At 40.2% G+C, this 22,042-nt stretch overlaps 4 protein-coding genes across 4 annotated transcripts; all 4 read left to right on the top strand.

The window, feature by feature from the left end:
• Positions 1-3,907: 3,907 nt before the first annotated feature.
• Positions 3,908-7,116, top strand: LOC129173019 (glutathione S-transferase A-like). Its single transcript, XM_054763441.1, has 7 exons — positions 3,908-4,108; positions 4,495-4,710; positions 4,784-4,849; positions 5,924-6,029; positions 6,368-6,486; positions 6,761-6,846; positions 6,932-7,116. Exons 2-7 carry the CDS (start codon positions 4,543-4,545, stop codon positions 7,059-7,061), a joined length of 675 nt encoding a protein of 224 aa, XP_054619416.1. The 5' UTR covers positions 3,908-4,108; positions 4,495-4,542; the 3' UTR covers positions 7,062-7,116.
• Positions 7,117-7,448: 332 nt separating this feature from the next.
• Positions 7,449-11,731, top strand: LOC129173018 (glutathione S-transferase A-like). The gene is made up of 6 exons (XM_054763439.1): positions 7,449-7,732; positions 8,517-8,582; positions 8,671-8,776; positions 9,242-9,360; positions 9,434-9,516; positions 10,501-11,731. Exons 1-6 carry the CDS (start codon positions 7,565-7,567, stop codon positions 10,631-10,633), a joined length of 675 nt encoding a protein of 224 aa, XP_054619414.1. The 5' UTR covers positions 7,449-7,564; the 3' UTR covers positions 10,634-11,731.
• Positions 11,732-11,875: 144 nt separating this feature from the next.
• LOC129173017 (glutathione S-transferase A-like) lies at positions 11,876-14,436 on the top strand. Its single transcript, XM_054763438.1, has 6 exons — positions 11,876-12,131; positions 12,202-12,267; positions 12,424-12,529; positions 13,440-13,558; positions 13,965-14,050; positions 14,146-14,436. Exons 1-6 carry the CDS (start codon positions 11,964-11,966, stop codon positions 14,273-14,275), a joined length of 675 nt encoding a protein of 224 aa, XP_054619413.1. The 5' UTR covers positions 11,876-11,963; the 3' UTR covers positions 14,276-14,436.
• Positions 14,437-15,576: 1,140 nt separating this feature from the next.
• LOC129173014 (coagulation factor XI-like) lies at positions 15,577-19,335 on the top strand. Its single transcript, XM_054763435.1, has 9 exons — positions 15,577-15,722; positions 15,812-15,968; positions 16,034-16,143; positions 16,221-16,383; positions 17,573-17,691; positions 17,763-17,895; positions 17,974-18,080; positions 18,726-18,885; positions 18,960-19,335. Exons 1-9 carry the CDS (start codon positions 15,662-15,664, stop codon positions 19,060-19,062), a joined length of 1,113 nt encoding a protein of 370 aa, XP_054619410.1. The 5' UTR covers positions 15,577-15,661; the 3' UTR covers positions 19,063-19,335.
• The last annotated feature ends 2,707 nt before the right edge of the window (positions 19,336-22,042 follow it).

Below are 22,042 nucleotides of genomic sequence, written 5' to 3'. Positions count from 1 at the left end.
CCCTACGGAGGAAACTCATTTCGGCTGCTTGTATCCGTGATCTTTTGGTTCTTGGGACAAGTTTAGAATACAGCAAATAAATTGGAGGCTAACTAGTAAGCTTACTAGCTTGCTGATGGTTAAAGCCATGCCCATCTCTTGTGTTCCTGCAGTGATCCCGTAGCCTGCGCATTACAGTTGAGCAACGTGGTGTAAAGACAGACTCATAGCAGTGTAAAGGTGACTATAGGGGTGTTATTTCATGTCTACGGGGCTCTAATAATGGTTAAGATTGTATTTAGAACAGATTTTCTATGCTCCAACTACCAAAAATGTTCCCTTTAGTAATATTGAAGCCTACTTCACGGAAATTCACTTATCACGGTCAGGTCTGGAAGCAATTAAACGCTATAAATGAGGGATGACGGTAAATGTAAATGCGCCATGGTTTGCCATCGTTGTTTTGGTTGTGATGAACACTGCAGCACGCAAACTGTAACAGATCCTGTTTGTGTCAACAGTGAAAACAATCCAGTTTGAATCCGTTTTCAGTGTCAAACGGCATTTTCAGGCTCCAAAATGCAGTTTCTGTGTAAATGGCGAGCCAAAATGAAAGCATCATATCCGTTTTTTTGTTAAAATCCCTTCAAATAGTAATCGTACGACTCGAAATACCATTGTCAAATATTTCTGATTGCAAGCTCTAAAATATTATTGTCGTGTAAACGGAAGCCAAAACAAAACCATTTTTAATTATAAATCATATCGGGGAATGGGTTTTTTTGGGGTCAAAAAATGTTTTTATACATTTTTACGTAAAAACTTTTAACGCGCAAACAACCCCTGAAAGCCACTTTAAAATGTTTGAACTGATTTATGCTCCAAAATGTGGGAAAAAACAAAAAAAAACTTTTTTAACTGTTAAAATAGCTCAGAAAACCACATTTTTAGGCTCAACACCATCGTTACTTAGACCAAAAATTGCATTTTAATGTGTGTTCCACATGATGTGCCACTAACAAACATTAGCACGTGTAAATATGCCATATTTGGATTAACAAATTCATATTCAAAGTGTTGGGTTGAGTGTTCGCTTCACTTTACTTTAAAATTATACTAGTTACTTCCCCAGCAAAGTAACTGAATGTAATTAGTTATCAGGGAAAGTAATTTCAATTTTTTGTAGTGCCCTTGAGATTGGATTTAGGCTGGGGTCATGGCTTGCGGTTCTCTACCAGAACGCTAGGGGGCAGTGTTTTCCTGCGCGTGAGCAACCTCTTTTGTTGACTCGCTATTTAGCTTCCAGTGTGGTAGTGGTGAACAGTTCCGACTCAAGCGGCATCCGGGTCGTTGATACAGATATCAGTGCATGATAACGCGAAGGGGAGAACAAGCAGAGAGGGGAGAAGAAATAAAAGCAACTCCAAACTGTACTCCGATGGGGAGTACAGTGTGGGACTGGCAAATAAACCTTGGCAACAGAGGCACAAATAAGCACACTTTACAACATAAGAACTCAAAGACTTGCAACAGGGGAGGGAGAGCCACAGAAATTGCAGCCGTATTCGGAGCATGCCACGAGCTCCTCTTGTCCGCACTGCGGGGATGAAGCGGCTAAGGCGTGGGACGAGGGACGGTGTGTGTGTGATTGGGGTCGTGCAAGTCTCGACAAAGGAACACAGAGTCTGACGCTCTTCTCAAACTTTATTGCCGACCTTAACACACCAACAGCGGTGCTCAGTTCCAACGGCTTCATTGTCCGTGACCCTCCGGCTGGTGGTGTTGGGGGTTGAGAGGGGCGATGGTCAAACCTGTTCAAGAACTGGTTCAGTTGGTTTGCTCTATCAATGCCCGCCTCTAAGACCTTCTTCATGTTGGTTTCTTGTAGTTTCTGCTCCAACCTTCTGCTATAGGACTCCCTCGCTTCTCCCTGCACATGCTTCAGCCCTTTCCTGGCTCCCGTCACCCGGGAGGCAGCGTAGTTTTTATGGGAAGAACAGTGTCCCTGCAGAAGTTCGGAGAGTCCGTGATGCAGTCTGCGACACCCAAGTGGGTCCTGCAGTCCACGCTCCATTCTGTGGACCCAGAACAGCTGTGGGATCCGACTGAATGCTTCGAAAGGGCGTGGCCTGTTTGCCTGAGGTACAGATAACACACAAATGCTATCAGTTAACATGCCTTGCAGGGGTGCACGCAAAACAGTTTGTTCATCCTCGAGGAGGATTATTCAAAATGAGATTACCATGGGGAGTGGCTTTTTGCGACCAAAACACACCCAATCCCCAGGACGAGAGAAAGATCAAAGCAAGACCCCCACCTGTCCACGTAGGGCAAGCTTGGTTAGTGTGGTTAGGTATCATTTACATGCAGTATTATCCGATACTGGTGCCAACTCTGCATTTTTCATACGGTACTTAAAACAGGGAAAACATATTCATTTGTCACCTCCCCCCAAAAGAGTGCATTTTTACAGAATTTTGTCACATGCAAGTTGTACAGAGGAGTAATGTTTGAAGTGGCCTTTTATTGTGGCCAGCCCAATGCACACCTGTGCAACCATCATGCTGTCTAATGATATGCTATGTTTATGACAAATGGGAGCAAAAACAAAGGTGTTGCATTATTATAATTTTTAAATAAAGAACTGCAGGGGAGTTTGCGTGTTCTCCCCGTGCGTGCGTGAGTTTTCTCCGGGTACTCTGGTTTCCTCCCACATTCCAAAAAAACAAAACATGCATGTTGGGTTAATTGGCAACTCTAAATTGTCGGTAGGTATGAACGCGAGTGTGAGTGATCGTCTATATGTGCCTTGCGATTGGCTGGCGACCAGTCCAGGGTGTACCCCGCCTCTCAGCTGGAATAGGCTCCAGCATACCCGCGACCCTAGTGAGAATAAGCTGCATGGAAGATGGATGGACGGATGGAAAGAGTTGTAGGAATTTACCTTTTTTGCAGCTTCCTACTTTCAAACAACGTTGTGAATGAATCCACAGCCTCAACCCTTTCGCCAAAACCTCTTTTGCTGGTTTGGTAAGTTTTTTACCCACCCATTGTGTAATCCGTCATTAGTTGACTTCCCAGTTTTTTTGCCTCCAGGTGAGCAATTGTGATGCGGTGCTGTTATTTCTCAGTTGTAATTTCTGGTTTTGTTGTGCTGAGCAAGTAGGCGTGGCCTTACTGTATCTTAACGACTGTCGTTTTGCACCACAAAAGAGTGACAAGGTCCGCCTTAAAGGATAAATACTTTGGATTCTGCACCATCCACTTGAAATGTCCTCGAAGTCCAGTAAATCGATGCCTTCAGAATCAGGGGCAGATCTAGCTTTTTTGAAATGGGGGGGTGTGGCCGAGGCCTTAGGCCGATGAGCTCGAAATGGAGCAGGGATCTGGGGGCCCTCCCCCAGAAATTTTTTTTAATTAGACCTCATTTCCTGCAGTCTGGTGATATCGGAGGCCAATTTTATGTCCTTAATTTCAAGAGTTTGTTGTTATTTTTATCCTTGGAATATATCGTTTAAGCCAAAACATTCTATTTATAAAATGACCGGTACTAGGAGAAACCCATTTTAGCTCAATTTCCTGAAATACTGAAGCAGCTGTAAATTCCGAGGATTTGAGTATAATTTTATGTCACTGGGGATCGCTTTTCTGGTTATTTTTCATTGAGAATAGACAACAGTTTTCCTTACAGTCATGATGCCAGAACCTTTATTTTGCACCTCCCCCCACACCCCCCTCTAAATCCGCGCCTATACACTCAAAGACATCTGAGATTAACAGTGTTCTTCTATCTCCTTCTGAGGGCTACTTCACCTGTTAGAAAGTCTTCCAAACTTAACTTTGGTCGTAAACGTCAGACTCGCTGGAGAACTAGTTACGGCGGAACAATACATACCACGAGCAGCACAGGTACGCAGTGTGAGCCTCGTGTTGGGCGGAAGAATACCGTGTGTGGCTGCGCAGCCACACCGAGGAAGAATAAATGGCTTATTAGTTAACCTTTTGGACTTAATTAAGTCTCCAATAATGAGACATGATGGTAGGAGAAGAGGAGGTTATCCTTCCAGACAAGTCTGGGACAGTATTTTAAGAAGGTCGTAACACCTGCAAGACAACCACAGGGATAAAAGTAAGGAGTATGTTCTCTTGTCATTACCATTTCATTTAATTCTCGTGTTTAATCTTTGCATTGCTGTATTTTATATGTCCTTCATATGTTCCGTGTACAGTGTGAGTATAAATTCCGACTCGTGCTTAAACCGACGACCACCTGTATTGTTTTCCTCCAATTGGACTAAACCAAATTCACTCTTAATGCTGACTCGTCATGTTTAAAGCGCATTTCGCGGCTTTAAAATGACATTTGACTACAACAAGGCGCTTTGTGTGGCCTCGCCTGTGGATAAAAACTACATTTATGAAACTTAATCAGGGGGCGGGGCTAATAATGTCTGGCGGGACTTTTTGACTGCTCTGCCAACCCGGAAGTACTGCGTGCTACCCTGATATAAACAGGGACGTACCCCAGCCTCAGCTCACTTCCCTCTTCCTCGTGGTGGGACCATGGCCGAGGACATGACTCTGCTTTGGGGCTCCGGCTCTCCTATGTGCTGGAGGGTGATGATCGTCCTGGAGGAGAAGAACCTGCAGGGGTACAACAATGAGTTGTTCTCCTTTGAGAAGATGGAGCACAAGTCCGAGAAGGTTATGGCTATGAATCCGAGAGGCCAAGTAAGTTTTTGAATAATCTCTGAAGATTTTTACTGTGTTACATAAATGACGTGGAACTCTTTCATTGCTAAAGCTTCCTGCCTTCAAACACGGGGACTACATCCTGAATGAGTCCCATGCTGCCTGCTTGTACCTGGAGGTAAGGCCAAAGTTCTCAACATCACCACAGTTCAACTTTTTTTTTTCAATTCGTGCTTGCATTCCAAAAAGTAGGGATGTGCACCGAAACTCGATACCGAAATGGCGCCAGCGTAAACGGTAGTAACCAGAAAGAAAGACTGGGTAGTCGTTTCGTTGAGATGACTTCATTTTTCACCACTCTTGCATGTAGGATGAACCACTTGTAACGGTAGTGTAACGTCAAACAGGATTGTTTATCAACTATCAATTTCTACTGCTGATGGATGCAATTTACTGTAAAATCATGACTTGTTTTTGTTTTTTTGCACAGCTGGATTTGTTGTGATACTTTCAACAGTTTTTTGTCAATTTTATTTGTCATTGGTGAATTTATGACTTTGTTATAATGCAATTTTATATTTTCCTGGAGTGTTTAGATTACTCGGTTCTGATCATTAATCTGTTCCAAAACCAAAAGGTATGAAAACCGTTCCAGACACCCGAAAATATAAAGAAAAAAAACATTTAATAGACAGCAATTATTAAAATTTGACAACGTTTACTTTTATTTACAACTCTTGTAGCCAAACACAATGAGGACCAGAGAGGGGAGGGGAGCTGTTTGTTTAACAATCACCCCGGTGACCCAAAATTGTCAGTTCCTGGTGTTTTGCATGCGAAGTTTTGTGTTTGTGTTGGTATATGACAGAGGAGCAAGTCTCAAGTCTTTAATGTCAAGTCTTAAGTCTGTACGAGTCATAAGCACTGTGTAGTGTCTCCCAAATAAATGCCATTTTAACATTTTTCCAATAAAATAAGACCAGTGTGACAAGAGTGCTGACATAGCATTTAGGATGAATGCAATCCACACATTCGTTGTTTGGTTTTAAACTTCAGCATGACACAATTTCGTTAAAATAAAATGGCATTGTTTTTGGACAAAATGTATGTTTTTCTTTAAAAAAGTACTAATTTTGGCACCGGACAATATGTAAATGATACCTAACCCCTGGGGAGCCTTTCTTTGTGCTCAACAATGCCTGAAGCCAAAAAAGCCTCACAATCGTTATTTTTTTTTCCCCCTCACTAACAGAACCAGTTCAAGAGCCAGGGGAACGAGCTAATCCCAGACTGCCCTGAAGAACTTGCCAGGATGTACCAGCGCATGTTTGAGGCGTCCGCACTCTTCCAGAAGCTTGGTTGGAAACACCTTCACGCTATCTTGGTTTTAAATGCATTGTCTCTTGTGTCAAAGCGTGCTCTTATACAATATTTGTTATATTGTAATATAATAATAGATAAATATAAGACTTATAATATATGAACTTGCATGTAATATAATATGACTTGACAAAAACTAATTGTATTTATTCTATTCATTATGACAAAGAAACAGGTCCCTTCAGTGTTGAGTCATGTGACTAATGACAAACTGGCCTAAGTAATAGGCCAGCATGACAAACAGTAAATGTGGTGCAGAAGTAGACCTCACTGATACGTTGAAATATCTCAATGATGACTTGTTGGCGCTTTGCAGGGGACCATATCTACTATGAATGGAAGGTCCCGGAAAGGGAGCGACACGACTCTGCAGTGAAGAGAAATCGGCAAGCCGTAATTGAGGAACTCAAACTGTGGGAAGGATACCTTGAGAAGGTGAAGATAAACAAAAAAAATCTATTGTTTTGTGTTGTTTGTGCTAAAAAAAGATTCTGATGCAGTCTATTTATATTGGTATATTAGGTTTCATATATCAAGGATGAACATTTATTAATTAGTGAAATGTGATTAAAAATACATATCTAATACAAAAAAAATGGAATCGTACATACTACACCCCGATATGATAAACGAGTAACAGCACCATCTGGTGGGATTTTGGTGGTATTGTGGAATCGTCTTCTTCTAACCCCTTTTTTCTGTCTTGCAGGGGCCAGGGCCTTTTATATCTGGGCAGGCCTTTTCCTTATCTGATGTCAGTATTTTTCCACTCATTGCCAATGCCTTCTACTTCGGGTAAGATTGTTGTATGTATAGTAACTGTTTGACAGCGCGTTTTCGCATTTTAAGTACCAGTTTTTCATTATATTTTATTTTTTAGGTTGAGAGCTGATCGTTACCCGAAACTGGCTGCATATTACAATCAGTTGAAGGATCGGCCCAGCATCAAAAGCACATGGCCTCCTCACTGGAAGGGAGCACAAGCAGAAGACAGACTCAAAGACCTCTAAGATGCAAAAAAACATCATTTTCTATGAGTTTTTATGCTATAAAAGTAATTAAAAACTTACTTTTACATACGTGTGCAGTGATTTGTCTGTGCTCAAGGTTGCTACAGGTGACTCATCATGTAGAATATTGGAAATGGACTTTAAAAAGTGTTTGGAAATTACCTCTAATTTTGCTGAAGAAATACAATTTCTAAACTGTTCCATTTTCCTCTAATTTTGCTGAAGAAATACAATTTCTAAACTGTTCCATTCTATTTAAGGAAAGTATTGTAATGGGTGTATTCAAACGAAGCAGATAAATGCATAGGAAAACACAAAGCCGAGCCTGTCATAACATTTTTATCCATTAGGGGGCAGAATCTCACCCAGCAGTTTCATACTGGCGAATAATTACACGTCGAAGAAGAATGTAATCTTATCAATTACATTTTGCAAGTGACTGCTAGCTACGTGTTCACTTACTGACTTACTGTCCACGTTGACCTGCAAAAAGCTAATACGCCATGGCCGAAAACATGCATCTGTTTTGGGGCTCCGGTTCCGCTCCGTGCTGGAGAGTAATGATCGCCCTGGAGGAGAAGAAGCTCCAAGGCTACAAGCAAACGCTGCTCTCCTTCGACAAGAATGAGCACAAGTCACCAGCTGTTTTAGCTCTAAACCCCAGAGGACAAGTAAGCAAAAAGAAAAGAAAGAAAGCACTGCAGTTTTGTCGAATATGTTCTTCAGTAAACAAAAACTGCCAGCGACACTTAAGTGATTTGATAAGTCTGTACCAGATTCCTTTCGAAACTTTCGATAATTCCTCTTTTTGCCAAAAGTAATTTGTTTGCAGACATAATTTGAACACTGTGCAAATTACCAGATGTATTTGATTTGATATGATTTTTAACTTTTGAATATTGAATAAGCTCAAGTTAAGTGAGCATGCACCTCGCCCCTTTCGAGAAACTCCTCAAAATAATTAAAATACACTTTTCTATTGTGGTTTACAAGCTATTCAAAGACGTTTTATTTATTAAAATTAGGTAATTGTATGAATCACTTTTATAAATTAATAACTGCGGGAATTTAGCAAATAGCTATCCGAATAGTTGGCTTGTAATATGGAAAAATGGTCTGAATGACTATTGAATTTGGCCTTTGAAAGATCCGAGTTGTCTTGAACGCACCATAAATGTTTGTCCCTGATATGATGCAATACTAACAGATTTACTGCCTTACGAAATTAACAATTAAACAGTTTTTATGCCCATACAAAAAAGTTGTTTTCATATGTTAAAAATACATTTTTATAAATATATTATTAGCTTTTATTTATAATAATGACAATTTGAATTGACACAGAATTGACAGTGTGTAATGCAAAATCAGCACGTTGCCTAATTACAGTTGTAATTAATTATCAATCCTTTAATTTATTTATTTTTTTATTTTTATTTATTATTTTTTTTACAGCTTCCTACTTTCAAACACGGAGACATCATTGTGAATGAATCCTATGCAGCCTGTTTTTACCTGGAGGTAAGTCCACAAAAAAAAAACTAAGCAAAATTGTATTTATAACAAGGTATCAGCTTGTTTAAACTTGCTTTGTTTACTTGGTTGTCAGAGTCAGTTCAAGTGTCAGGGGAACAAGCTGATCCCTGAGGGCCCCGCAGAACAAGCCCTCATGTACCAGCGCATGTTTGAGGGGAACACCTTCTGCGACAAACTCTGTAAGACGTTTGTTTAGATAACGGCTTCTTTCCGCGTACAATGGGAATTACACCCTAACGCACTTATTACTACTTCTACCTAACACACATTTTGTGAGTTGTATGGTTGACGTCAGTCATATAAATAGCAGTGAATGCAGTTGGTCACAGCAGCGCCAATCATACTGTATAATTCATAGTACACATTAATGTTGCTGCAGTTTCTTTTTTCATTGGTAACAAGGTGCAACCTCAATGTGCAACACACCCTGCTAAGCCTCTTATTAAAACCCTTAATGAGGCCTAACCAGATCTGTAATCTTTTTTGTCAGTATGTCTTTGTATGATCATCCCGCAGCCAAACAAAAAAAGCAGCTCTCAACTCTTGATATCTGTCATTAATGTTCTGGTATTGACAGGTGAAGTTTATGTATATTATGTCATATTTGACAATACAGCGAAGCAAAAACTGTTTGTCATCTTTAGATGCAGTCATCTACTACGAGTGGTTCGTGCCTGAAGGCGAGAGGCATGACTCAGCCTTGAAGAGAAACTGCGAAGCCCTCACCACTGAGCTCCAGCTCTGGGAGGGTTACCTGCAGAAGGTCTGAAGCGTGCCCAATCCACAAAAGCACTACGCTCCCGCTCAGTGTTTCATCATTTCGCCACTCTTTGTAGGCGGGACCCCATCTGGCTGGACCCTCCTTTTCATTGGCTGATGTGACTGTTTTCCCGATTGTGGGAAATCTTTTCAGATTTGGGTGAGTTGGGCACGCGAGTGGAAGTTTGTAATATGTGCAATGCACGCTAACGCAGGGGTGTCCGAAGTGCGGCCCGTGGCTGTTTTTTTATTGGCCGGCATAAGTATAATTCAAGTATAAAAAAATGGAAAAAATCAGCAGCAATTTTAGAAAAATAAAGTCAAAATATTAAGAGAAAAAAGTGGTAGTCTATTGAGAAAAAAATGTATGTTGTAATATTATGAGGAAAAATACTCATTTTAGTAGCACAGTGTTGAAATATTAAAGAAAAAAATATTTTTTTTAAAGTTGTAACATGAAAAACAAACAAAACAATGAAAAAAAAGTTGTAATATTTTGAAAATTACTTTGCGGAAAAAGCTATGTTACGAGAATAAAGTGAAAATACGGGTCATAATTACGAGAAGAAACTTTACAAGAAGAAAGTAGGCAAGAAAGTAGCTTGCAGAAATAGAAATTTTTTTTTATAAAGTCAAAATATTAAACGGGAAAAAGTTGTATTCTAACGAGAACAAAAAGTTTCAATTTTCCGAGAATAAACTCTGAATATTATGAGGAAAAATAACGTTGTTTTAGTAGCATAGAGTTGAAATATTAAAGAAAAATACCTCATTTAAAAAAAGCATAATATTATGCGAAGCAAACAAAACAAAATCAAGGTGTAATGTTTGGAAAATTAGGTTCGGGAAAAGGTTATAATATGAGGGGAATATACTCATAATATTAAGAAAAATTACAAAGATAACTGAAAAATTGGAAAACAAATTGAAACAAAAATGGGGAAAAAGGCACTCACTTCTTGCTTTTTCATCTTTATCACAAAGCTGAGATGTGTGTTTTTTCCGTGAAGGATAACTTCTTAGCATATGTACATGTGTTGCTTTACAAAACATCAAAGTGACCCTTGCATCCTTTCATTTTTCACTACGTGGCTCTACAACAGGAGTTGTGTTATATTTTGGCTGATTATTGGTTTCATTTTAGGTTGTCTGCCGAGCGTTACCCCAAGTTGGCGGAATATTACGCTCTGCTGAAGGATCGACCCAGCGTCCGAGCCAGCTGGCCTCCTCACTGGCTGGAGAACCCCAAAGGAGAAGACACACTCAGAGACATCTGAGATGAACAGCGTGTAGCCCGCGGGTGGGGGCCATCATGCACTAATCGAACAAATTAGGAGTGTATGTGTGTTACATGTTTTTGGTCTTTTTCTAGCAGTTCTCCTGGAGTTTGTTTGTGTTTATATTTGCATTACAGGACTGATTGACTGCTCTTGCAGGCTAAATTTGGCCCAGGCGCCACAGGTTGCCCATCTCCGATCCTGATGTGTTAAAATGAAGGGAAAAGTTGAGATCAGCTCTTTAGCACTTGATCTATTCAAAATCTAGATTCTATCATATGGAATAGCATTAACTCTGCCTTAATTTGCACTACCTGTAAAAAATAAATGCATATACGCTTACAAAACTATTGTTCTCATTGACATTCACGCTTCAGCTGTGTCAGAACAGGTTTTTCCTTAAGCTGTGTCATCGTGACGGTTTACAAACTAAATGTGATCGCATGCATTACACCACATTTGATGTCCAATGCACACACGTTGCCTTTAATTGTTGCCAAAGCATTGAAATTGACTCTTGCATGCATACACGCATAAGAATGGAACTGTACAAAGGGTAGCAGGGTGGCTCATGCAACATTAATAAGTAACACTATCTACCTTGCGTAATAGATACAAGCTCAAGCTAATTTATGATGATGTGTGGCATACAAAAGAACTTTTGTAACTTTGTGCAATTAAAGAAATCGGTTAATCCAGGTCACCTCGTGCATTTATCACATGCAACGCAATAAAAAGTGAACGAGCACACTTGATTGCGTTGAGTATTGTGCACGCCTTTGGTATCTGCAGAGTTTGGTGAAAAAGTGCTTAGTCATCGTGACGTTTCCTGAAAACACACGCAACGAACATAATTCCAACAATATTATACGTAGTAGCTTCATAAGTTAGCATTGAAACTAAGCAATCACAGCCATATGAAGTAGTTAGTGCAGATAATGCACGTATTGCGTTTTTCTACCGTGGAAATTAGCAAACAGAGGAAGAAATCAAAGAGTAAGCAGACGACTCAAGATGATTCAAGCCTAATTACATGTAATTCACGGTAACGCATCTTGTTTATAGCGTATTTCGCGGTTTTAAAATGACGCTTGAATTCAACAAGACACGCCGTGTGGGCTCGCTCTGGAATAAAAAACAATATTTAGGATTTAATTAATCGGGGGCGGGGCTAACGTAACGTCTGGCAGGACTTGCTGGACGGCTCCGCCAAACGGGAAGTGTGCCGCCCTACGCTTGGTGATATAAACAGGGATGCGTCCCAGCCTCTACTCACACTCCTCTTCCTCCTGCTGACGACCTGTTCTTTCAGTGCACGGTGGAAGCGACCATGGCCAAGGACATGACTCTGCTCTGGGGCTCCGGCTCTGCTCCGTGCTGGAGGGTGATGATCGCCCTGGAGGAGAAGAACCTGCAGGGGTACAACAGTGAAATGCTCTCCTTTGAGAAGATGGAGCAGAAGTCGGCGAAGGTTATGGCCATAAACCCGAGAGGCCAAGTAAGTTTAAAACATCTTTCAAGATGCAACAGTGTTACATAACTGACGTGTCACTCTTTCATCGCTGAAGCTTCCTTCCTTCAAACACGGGGACTACATCCTGAATGAGTCCTACGGTGTCTGCTTGTACCTGGAGGTAAGGCCAACGTTCTCAACTTGACTTCAGTTCAACTGTTTTTCAATGCACCCTTGCATGCCAGATAGAGGGAGTGTTTCTTTGTTGTCTGTGTGCTCAACAATGTCTGAAGCAACAAAAAAAAAAATCCTCACAATAGTTTGTCTTTTCTACCAGAGCCAGTACAAGAGCCAGGGTAGCAAGCTGATCCCAGACTGCCCTGCAGAACAAGCCATGATGTACCAGCGCATGTTTGAAGGGCAGGCGTTCATCCAGAAGCTTGGTATGCAAACATTTGGAAGCACCTTTATTTTCTCTCCTGTTCTTCCCCCAAGACAGGGGTGCACAATCAATAAGCCTCCCAGCACTCATCACGCGCTCTTAAAAAAAAACAAACTTTAAACAAGACGCCAGTGATGTTTAAAGGTCTTAATCCAACAAAAGGTCACATGTTTGGACTGGCAAGTCAAATCACAAGACTACCTATTCATTTTTTATACCATGGAAGCTGTTTAATTCCTTGAGGCCCTCAGATTAGTTGAAATAGTCATTATTGTCTAGTAGTAGTTGACAAAAAAAGCTAAAAATACATTTTGAAAAATGGGAAGCATTATTTAAAATTACATCGAATTAAATATAATTTGAAATATAATGAAAACAGTGTGCGACACATGAGCTACATATTAATTAGCATAATAGTAGAATAGTATAGCTCAATAATCAGAATAAAACAAAATATTTATTTATATACATCTGTATATGTATATAATTGGTACCATTCTAGCAAAAAAACAGTAATGTATACCATCCCCCCCATTTTTTTTTTAAATCTTAAAAAAAACAGCAAAAAAACCCCCATACTATAATATAATAAAAAAATATAAAGTGAGCTGCCAGATGTGAATTAAAAAACAAAAATATGTTATTTATATTATAATACAATAAATAAAATACATTAATATACAAGTGAATAGATTCTATTTATAATCATTCTAATAAGAATAACAATAATATTAATAATAAATGAGTTAAAAAGTATTTTCAGATGCAAGAAGAAACTAGTGGTATTTATTCTACTGAGCATACATGTTAATTTACCATTACTGGACTGTAACTATGCAATAAAAAGCACATTAAAGTATTATGTGACTGTCAGTGGCCCATCTGAGTGATGACTTGTTGGCATTTTGCAGGAGATGTTATCTACTATGACTGGAAGGTCCCGGAAGGGGAGAAACACGACTCTGCTGTGCAGCGAAACCGGCAAGCTTTAGGTGTTGAGCTCAAACTGTGGGAAGGATACCTGGCGAAGGTATGGAATCATGTACTTCACAAAAAAGTGTAAAATAATTCTCAATATGTCTTATATTTTAGATTCCTTAAAGTGGCCACCCTTTGCTTTTTTTTTTTTTTTTTTTTGATAGCGCTGCAAACCCTTGGTGTTCTCTCAATGAGCTTCTTGAAGTAGTCACCTGAAATGGTTTTCACTTCACAGGTGTGCCTTGTCAGGGTTACTTAGTGGAATGTCTTGCCTTATTGATGGGGTTGGGACCATCGGATATTACACAGTATTTTTAAAATGAAGAATTAGCGCCATGTCAATACAGCACCATCTGTTGGGGTTTTGGTGGTATTGCAGAATTGGTTTTGACACCACAGCAGCTATGATTTGCTATTATTCATTTATAGTCCAGTAACCCCTGTTTTTTGTCTCGCAGGGGCCAGGCCCGTTTCTTTCTGGAAAGACCTTTTCCTTGTCCGATGTCATTGTTTTTCCAGTCATTGCCAATGCCTTCCACTTTGGGTGAGATTGTTTTATGTACTAACTGTTTGATAACAGTTTTACACAGTTTAATACAATTTAAAAAAAATTTAAAAAAAAACATTTTTTTTTTTTAGGTTGTGTACTGATCGTTACCCGAAACTGGCTGCTTATTACAATCAGTTGAAGGCCCGTCCCAGCATCAAAAAGACATGGCCACCAACCTGGAAGGGAGCACAAGCAGACACCAGACTCAAAGACATCTAAGATGCAAAAAAACGCTGGTTTCTACAAAGTGGTAATCACTGTTATACTGTATATCCACTTGTTACATTGTACTTCAATAGCATATTGTATCATTGCAGCAGCAGCAGCGTCTCAGCAGTTTGTATGCTATAAAAGTCAATAAAAACGTACTTTTACATGAATGTGCAATTGTGCAATGATTTGTCTGTGCTCAAGGTCACTGCAGGTGACTTAGTAGTAGTTTGATGCTGTGGTTGGACACGGTTCGATAATAGTGCCCTTTAATATGTATTACCGTATAGCACCGTGTATAAACCGCACTTTTTTTCCACTGGTAAGAAGCAAAAAATCGGAGTGCGGTTTATACACGATGACAGGTCTGTGACCAGACGCAGAAATTGACGAGAAGCCCATTTTAGAATAGTTGTCTGTGGGTCAGACAGTTGCTTTGACTTTAGCGCCCTCTGCTGTACAGTTGCTGAAAATGCTAGTGTATGCAACTAACTTATCTGACGGCTGTCTGTATTTTCACACGGTGAAACGATCTCTATATACACTGAAGCTAACCTAAGCTTTCAATGTAAAATACAATACAACGTTGGAGTTTATTCAAATTCACACTGAAGCAATGCAATAAAATAATAGAGAAAAAGAGAAGTAGTGAAAGATAACATATCAAAACATCTCTGAAAATTGCAAATTTCTTTATTTTGATTTATTATTAGGATTATTATTATTATTATTAATCTGTGCTTAGCCATAATATTAAAGATCTAGATGCCGAAGTTCAGATTTCTCCTTTGTTCTTCTTTTTGAAATTGCTTAGTACCTTTACGCATGTTGATTTGAGATGAAAGAGTTGGCAAGCATTTATGAACTAAAGATGTTTTTTCCCCCACCGTGAGCCTGAAAAATGGGGGTGCGGTTAATACACGGGTGCGGTTTACACACGGTGCTTTTACGGTATTTAATTTTGTATCATTTTTATTGTATTATTTTATTTACATTCTTACACTCTCAGACAGTATTTCTGCTGCTTCATGCATTCGTTCACACAATTGACTTTGCCAAGACTGTAACGTGAAATATTGTGGTGACAGTTAAAAGTGTACAGTTAGTTGCATTGCGTCTAATTACCTCATCATTACCTATATTCTGCTAAATAAAGCCACCATAATTTATAATAAATGAGCATTATCCATTTTGTAAAAGTAGAAACGTTGGTTGCCTTGTTGGAAGTCATTCGATTGTGCAAGTTGTCCGATGGACATTATTTGTGTTGCTCTGCAAACATTATGCAATCATGTTATAGCCAACCACGGTCTTAAATGTCCCAAGGTCCAAAAAATCAAGAGACCTCCCAAAAAGGTCAGCTCTTATTCACTTGGGCATTGGACTTGGTGAGAAATGGAAGCATATTTGGTTTTAATAAGCCTGCTCTCCATGAGCAGTCTCTCCTTAAGCCAAGGTAATACTTTATTAATATAATTAATCAGTTCCAGCCATTTCTGTATTATTGCGTGTGGTATGTTGATGTTTTTGGGGGATTTTCTGCAGAATGCATACGGGATTTGTTGGAGAATGTAGACTTTCCGGGGACAGACATCAAATTTGAGTACTCTCCTGACGCGGAGCACTGTCAGCACCTGTGCACTCAGCACCCTTCTTGTCTTTTCTTTACTTTTGTACGACCTGACTGGACCACTGACAACAGGTAATCCACACACCTATTACTCTGCACAGATTGTATATGTTAGTTATATTAGTACCTCCCTGCAGGCACTTCTACTGCTACCTCAAGTCGACATCCTCCGGAGAGCCCAAGGTTCAGTCGCCCCTTCTGGGTGTCACCTCTGGTTATTCCCTCAAATCCTGCAACCTGGACGCACGTAGGCCCTATCAGCAGACCTATTTGTCTGATTTTAATACGCAATATTAACACTTTTCTAACTGTCTTTTGTACAAGAGCCTTGTCTGTCTCGCGTGTACCAGAATGTGGACTTTCTGGGCGCGGACTATCGAACCTTGTTCACAGCAGACTACGAGGAGTGTCAGAGAGTGTGCACTCAAGACCCCTCCTGCCAGTTCTTCACTTTTGTTAACGGGGTCTTCACACCCGAGAACATCAGGTAATGCAAGAATCTGTGAGGTCAAAGTTCATATGGTTTACACTGTTTTTTTTTTATTTATTTAAAGCATTCAAAGATGTGTTGCTATATTTGACTGACAACACCTTCTGGAAATGGTCAGTTTTAGCAATCAGTAGCGTGATCCTTGGCTAGAAAGAAGCAGGGTATGGCAATTAATGCTCCTCGTCCTGGGGTGGCATAAAAATGTTGTCAATAAACCACAACATAGTAAACTAATAACAGAATCACTTTTTAAGGGGAAAATGAATACAAACATTTAGGTGTGTCATAATTGGATGAGCAATATGTTCCAATTCTCTTTTTAAATCTGGTGTTGACGTTTTTTGTTTTTGTTGGGGGGGGGGGGAATTAATTTTCAACCAGTTGGTCAAATTAGCATAAGTATCCGCCTTCCATTGTCTTTATAAGGGCATGGGATGGAAGTGTTTAATACACACGACACTCCAATTTAATTTAATGCCATTTCTTATTATTAGAATTATGTTATTTGAATACTTTGAATCTATTAATTCACTTATTTTTAGACATTCAATTTATTCTTTCAAGAACTTCAATCAGACAAATGTCCTTATATGGGAACAAGGGGGTGTTACCTATGTTGCGTCCGAGGTGTGGGGCCTATAAGGTCACTCTTTGCGGGACAAAAACTCAACTTGTGCTCTTTGGAGAGGACGTGTCGGCTCCGTTTATTCAACACAACATGTGCCAGCCACCCGAACTACTACAGTCGCCTTTTTTTATGACATCATCTTTGCGCACCACTGAACAGGCATGACCAATCGACTTCCGTCAAATCCAACTGTTACACTAATAACGATGGGTGGTTACAAATAAGCCCACACACTTTTTTTGTGAAAAACCTTTCAGTTTTACAGTTTTCATTACATAACTGCAATGCAAACTTACCCTTAAATCCTACTTAAAAGCGTACAGCGTCGTGTCTAGTCCGTACTGTGTGAGTTAGTTAGCAAGCGACTTCCTGGTTCTTGAGAAAGACGTAAGATAGTGTTTAGACGCTACCATTTGCAAACTAGTGCAGGGGGTGGATAAATTCTATTGTGACTTAAAGGGCTAAATAATAAAGATTGTTTTTACGTAATCCTGCTAACAAAAAATAAAGTTTCTTTCACTTTCACAAGGTAAAGGTAAAACCACTCTTATGTTGTAGGTATAAGTGCCACCTGAAGTTCAGCTGGCCTTTACCGAGGACCTTAAACGTCAACAGGAAGGCTGGTTTGGTGTCTGGCTTCTCACACAACACCCAGCTGACTCCGTACTTTGACACAGGTGAGAAAAACAGTTGCACTCAGGAGCGAAACTGTGTTAAAATGTGACTCGATTGCATGGTTGTGTTCCAGCATGTTCCGCGAAACTTTTCCCGAGCACCGTGATACCAGGAAAGCCCCTGCAGACGCAGCCTGCCGGCTCACCTGAACACTGTTTGGCGATGTGCTCCGCACATCCAAGCTGCACTTACTTCTCTTTCTACAGGTAGTCCAGTAACATAGTCTCTCTTTGAGTACAATGCACAATAAATATGGGCCTTATTATTTATGTTAATTTGTGCAGCAATGATCTCATCTGTCACCTGAAGAGCAATCCCAATGAAATGGTGATGAAGGCTGAAGTAGGTGTGACATCAGGGATAGCGACACACTTCTGTCAGCAAAATACCAGTAGGTGTCACTAATTGTCCTTAAAATTGTCTAAAACCCTCTAAATGCACTTTATTTCCGTATCAGGATGCTAGTCAGTCCCACAACAAGTAGAAAATTGTATGTTTTTGACATGGTTAGGCTCTTAAACTCTTGTTGACCTGCGTTTTAGTAAACATTTTTACGGAAACGTAGACAGTTGACGCCATAGACTGACACATATTGGTTAGCTAGCTAGCTGACTCATAGCATTTAGCTCGTAGGTGCTAGCATATTTTTGGAATATGCCAATAAGTAGCCTTGGAAAGCTATTTCTTTGCAGTAGTTACAACGAGTGGCATTATCAAAGTATATCAACCGTTTTGACAGCTGGTTCATTCATTATGAAAACATCTCAACAAAATTGTAGCCAGCAAGCTCGTACCCTCAGCGGTGACTTGTTGTGAGGCAGAATTTTTGACGGCAAATGGCTGTCCCACACCACAGCCAAAGGACCGGTACAAATGTCCTCAACACAATTGTTAAGTGTGTGGAACGAAGCAATGCTTGAAATTCTAAGTGTATGTATTATTAATGTGCACGCCGACTTTGCTGTGTTATGTAAAAGTTGCATATGTATCTGTTAAATTCAGGTAATTCGGTCATGCATTGTTCTTGTACCAACAGACTGGGCAAAGACAGCTAATGAAGGAGTCGATTTCCAAGGTTCAGACATCCGTTTCGAGCTGATGGATGATGCAGAGACGTGTCAGAAGACGTGCACTGCAGATCAGAACTGCCAGTTCTACACTTACGTCAATGACGGCTTCTTCGATTCTGCTTACTGGTACAGTGCTTTCTGTGCTTATCATCATCTATCAGTGTTAGACGTGGTAACGATACATGAGTTCTTCCTGGCAGGCGGCGCTGCTATCTCAAACGTGTCATCACCATGCCGGCTCCTCCCAAGATTACCAAGCTGGCCAACGTGGTGTCTGGCTTCACCTTGAGGGGCTGCGTTTAGATGATGTCTTCTTAACACAGTCATCAACTAAACATTGTTTCTATATTATCTCTTTAGTCACTGAAGGTGAGTCGTATTTCCGCTGTATCATGTCCTGCCATATGGTGATTTGGGGAGCTGGTTAGGACATGTAAGGCAGGTAAATTCAACTGTCAGTCATGGTGCAGATTGAACACGCAAATTGTCAATGAGCTGTACCAAGCAACCTTGTGCTGTGCTCCCTTTTTGGCAGCAGAGGTTGCTCAACTCAAATAAACAACTCAGATCAAACAACTTTTTTTTGTTGGACTTTAGATTTGCTCACAAGCTCAGCTAGATTTGACAAGTTCAAGTCCAAGTCTTACATCTCCTATGTATTTTAATTAGTGCTGTTTAGTCAGGATTCTTCTTCTTCATCATCTTTATATTATTATTGTGCATCAAAGTTCAGGTCATAATGAGAACACTACTAAAAACATTCATTAATAATGGGTTAACTGCAGCCAGTATGTAGAGTTAGAAGCCTTTTAAGGGTGGAAAGGTGACAAAAAGAGACAGCGACAATCACTGGCACCTGCACTCCGTAGAGATCCAGAGAATATTGTGTATATAAATATATTTAAAAAAAAAAATCAGCCTTAACAAATATAATTCAGTTTTGGTTGTCACATTCAGAGCTTTTAATGGTTTTCTGCAAAAGTTGTATAGAGCATCTGTGTATCAAAGTGTGTGAAGATGCAACCGCTTAAACATTTTTATTTGTATATAATTATATAATTACAAAAAATGTAAATACAATTTTTATATATAATATATGCAGGAAAAAAAATAATAAAAAAAAAAAAAATATATATATATATATACAGTATATATATAATATTTTGAAACCTACTAAGCTCACTTCAGTTTCTGAAAGACAAAAAACGGGGTCGATTTTGTTGCTAGGGAGAGATTAAACACAACTAACGACAAAAAAAACAAATATTTCCAACAAATATTTTTCTATTTCATAGTTTGCCTTTAAATGTTAAATGAGATTGTAAAAAGGCCACAATTTCAGTTTGAATTTTGTGATGGACACCGTCAAATAGATTTAGCAGTACCGTATGTGTTTCAGATTTTAGCTACAAAGAAGGGTGATTATATAAGAGACACTTCTCAGCATTTAAAAAACAAACAAACAAACAAAAAACGCATTATTCAACGTGCCTCCACTCGGGGGACGGGGGGGCGCCAAAGGACTTCAGTGGAGGTGTGGCAGCTTTAGAAAAATAAAGAAAAACATCTTTAAATCGACATTTAATTGTTAAATATGGCCACATTCTCAGTATAATACCTTTCTGATAGTGTCAAAAAAACATATCTCTGTAAAGGCAGCATGTTTGATAGAGCTCTTCTATTTTTTTTTTACTCTTAAGAGTCTAGCTTACATAAATTTAATACATACAGTACAATGTTGTGCTATTTTTGTGGTTTAAAAAAAAAACAACTAAAACAAATTGATGATTTTGTTGTGTATTTATAAGTAAACACACTTGCGCACACAGCAGGATGTTCAAATAAAACCGCACGAATATAATAAGCATGTGACCGGCTAAGTCTATTTACACGCCAGAGGAAAAATGTTCTCTATTTCAAATATTTCCATTTTTATTTTTAAACTATGCTCGCTTGCATGTTGAGACGTTCTCACAGACACGCCCCACAAACACACACAGCCTAATAAGGTGAAAGAAGTTCTTTCTGGTGTTTTTCTTATGTGGAGTTGCCAAAAATGTCCTCACAGAGAAAAATGTCCCCACAATAAAGGTGGAATGCCAATATGCCACACAAAGATAGAAAGACAAGAACAAACGCGCGCACACACAAATGATTGCTCCATATTCCAGCCCCCTCCCTCCCCCGTGGGAACCTCCTTGCAGTGTGACTGTGGTCGTCCTCTCTGGAAGCTGTGGCGGTTCCTCTGGCTCCTCCAGTCGGAGGCATGAACGCTGCCAGCCAGACTGTGTGTGTGTGTGTGCGTGTGTGTGTGCCTTGTGTGCGCACTTGCACCCTCCACAAACATTCCACCACAATCCCGTCCGTGCAACCGCCGGCCGACCTTGCACGAGAGCCGTGCCGCCACAGTGGTTCGGCACTGACGCCAGCCCCCAGGACTCACATTACACACACACGGGACATGTGAGTCTCCACAAACAAAGCACGCACACACAAACAAAGAGCAACAAGCGTACGGCACAGGCTTGCAAGCACACTGGCTCAAATAAACAAAGTGCACGTTGCAGAACACACACATTTCTAGACCGCAGACCACAGACATCGCATCCTGAAGTGGATCAAAGCATTCTCCGGCAAGCACACAACTGTTTTCATGAGGCACGACACAATTACGCTCATCCACTTTATGGACAAGCCATCCATCACTGTTCTCGCAGACCCCTGTGGGATTCACACTCTTCCTCTCATCTCGCCGTCACCATACAGCAATGGGACGGCCACGCCGCGCATGCCTCCCAACCGCAGCCCTTTGAGGTCTTTTTCATTGTTTGTCCCCCCACCATTGCTTCTCCGCCTCATCCCGACTGTCTTGTCCATTGTTGAGGAGACGGCGGCGCAGAGAAGATATCCTCTGGTAGACCACAGGATTGGAGAAGAAGAGTGGGGCAACGGAGGAATGATGCTGATATGAGTGGAAACATACCATAATTACAGGGGGGCTGCCAAGTGCAGGACAATGTCATGGATGCGTTTGCCCTGTTGTGGCATCCCAGAAACATCACCTGCCCCCTCTTCCTCCTCATAGAGCTTGCAGTTTTTGTACCCAACACTAATAGGGAGACTCGGGTAGTTAACATGTAGATTTACCAGTATTGACGGCTGTATTTACTGTCAAAAACTACAGTTGATGGACTCCACCAAGGCCCAACAATCCCAATATAGGTCTGCACCACGTTGCACACATTCAATGGTACTCATTTGCCAAAAAAGGGTTAGAAGGAAA

Source organism: Dunckerocampus dactyliophorus, chromosome 20 (assembly GCF_027744805.1).
Source record: "Dunckerocampus dactyliophorus isolate RoL2022-P2 chromosome 20, RoL_Ddac_1.1, whole genome shotgun sequence".
Classification (NCBI taxonomy): Eukaryota; Metazoa; Chordata; class Actinopteri; order Syngnathiformes; family Syngnathidae; genus Dunckerocampus; species Dunckerocampus dactyliophorus.
The sequence above is the reverse complement of the archived record's forward strand: the minus strand, read 5'-3'. Positions and strand labels throughout refer to the sequence as shown.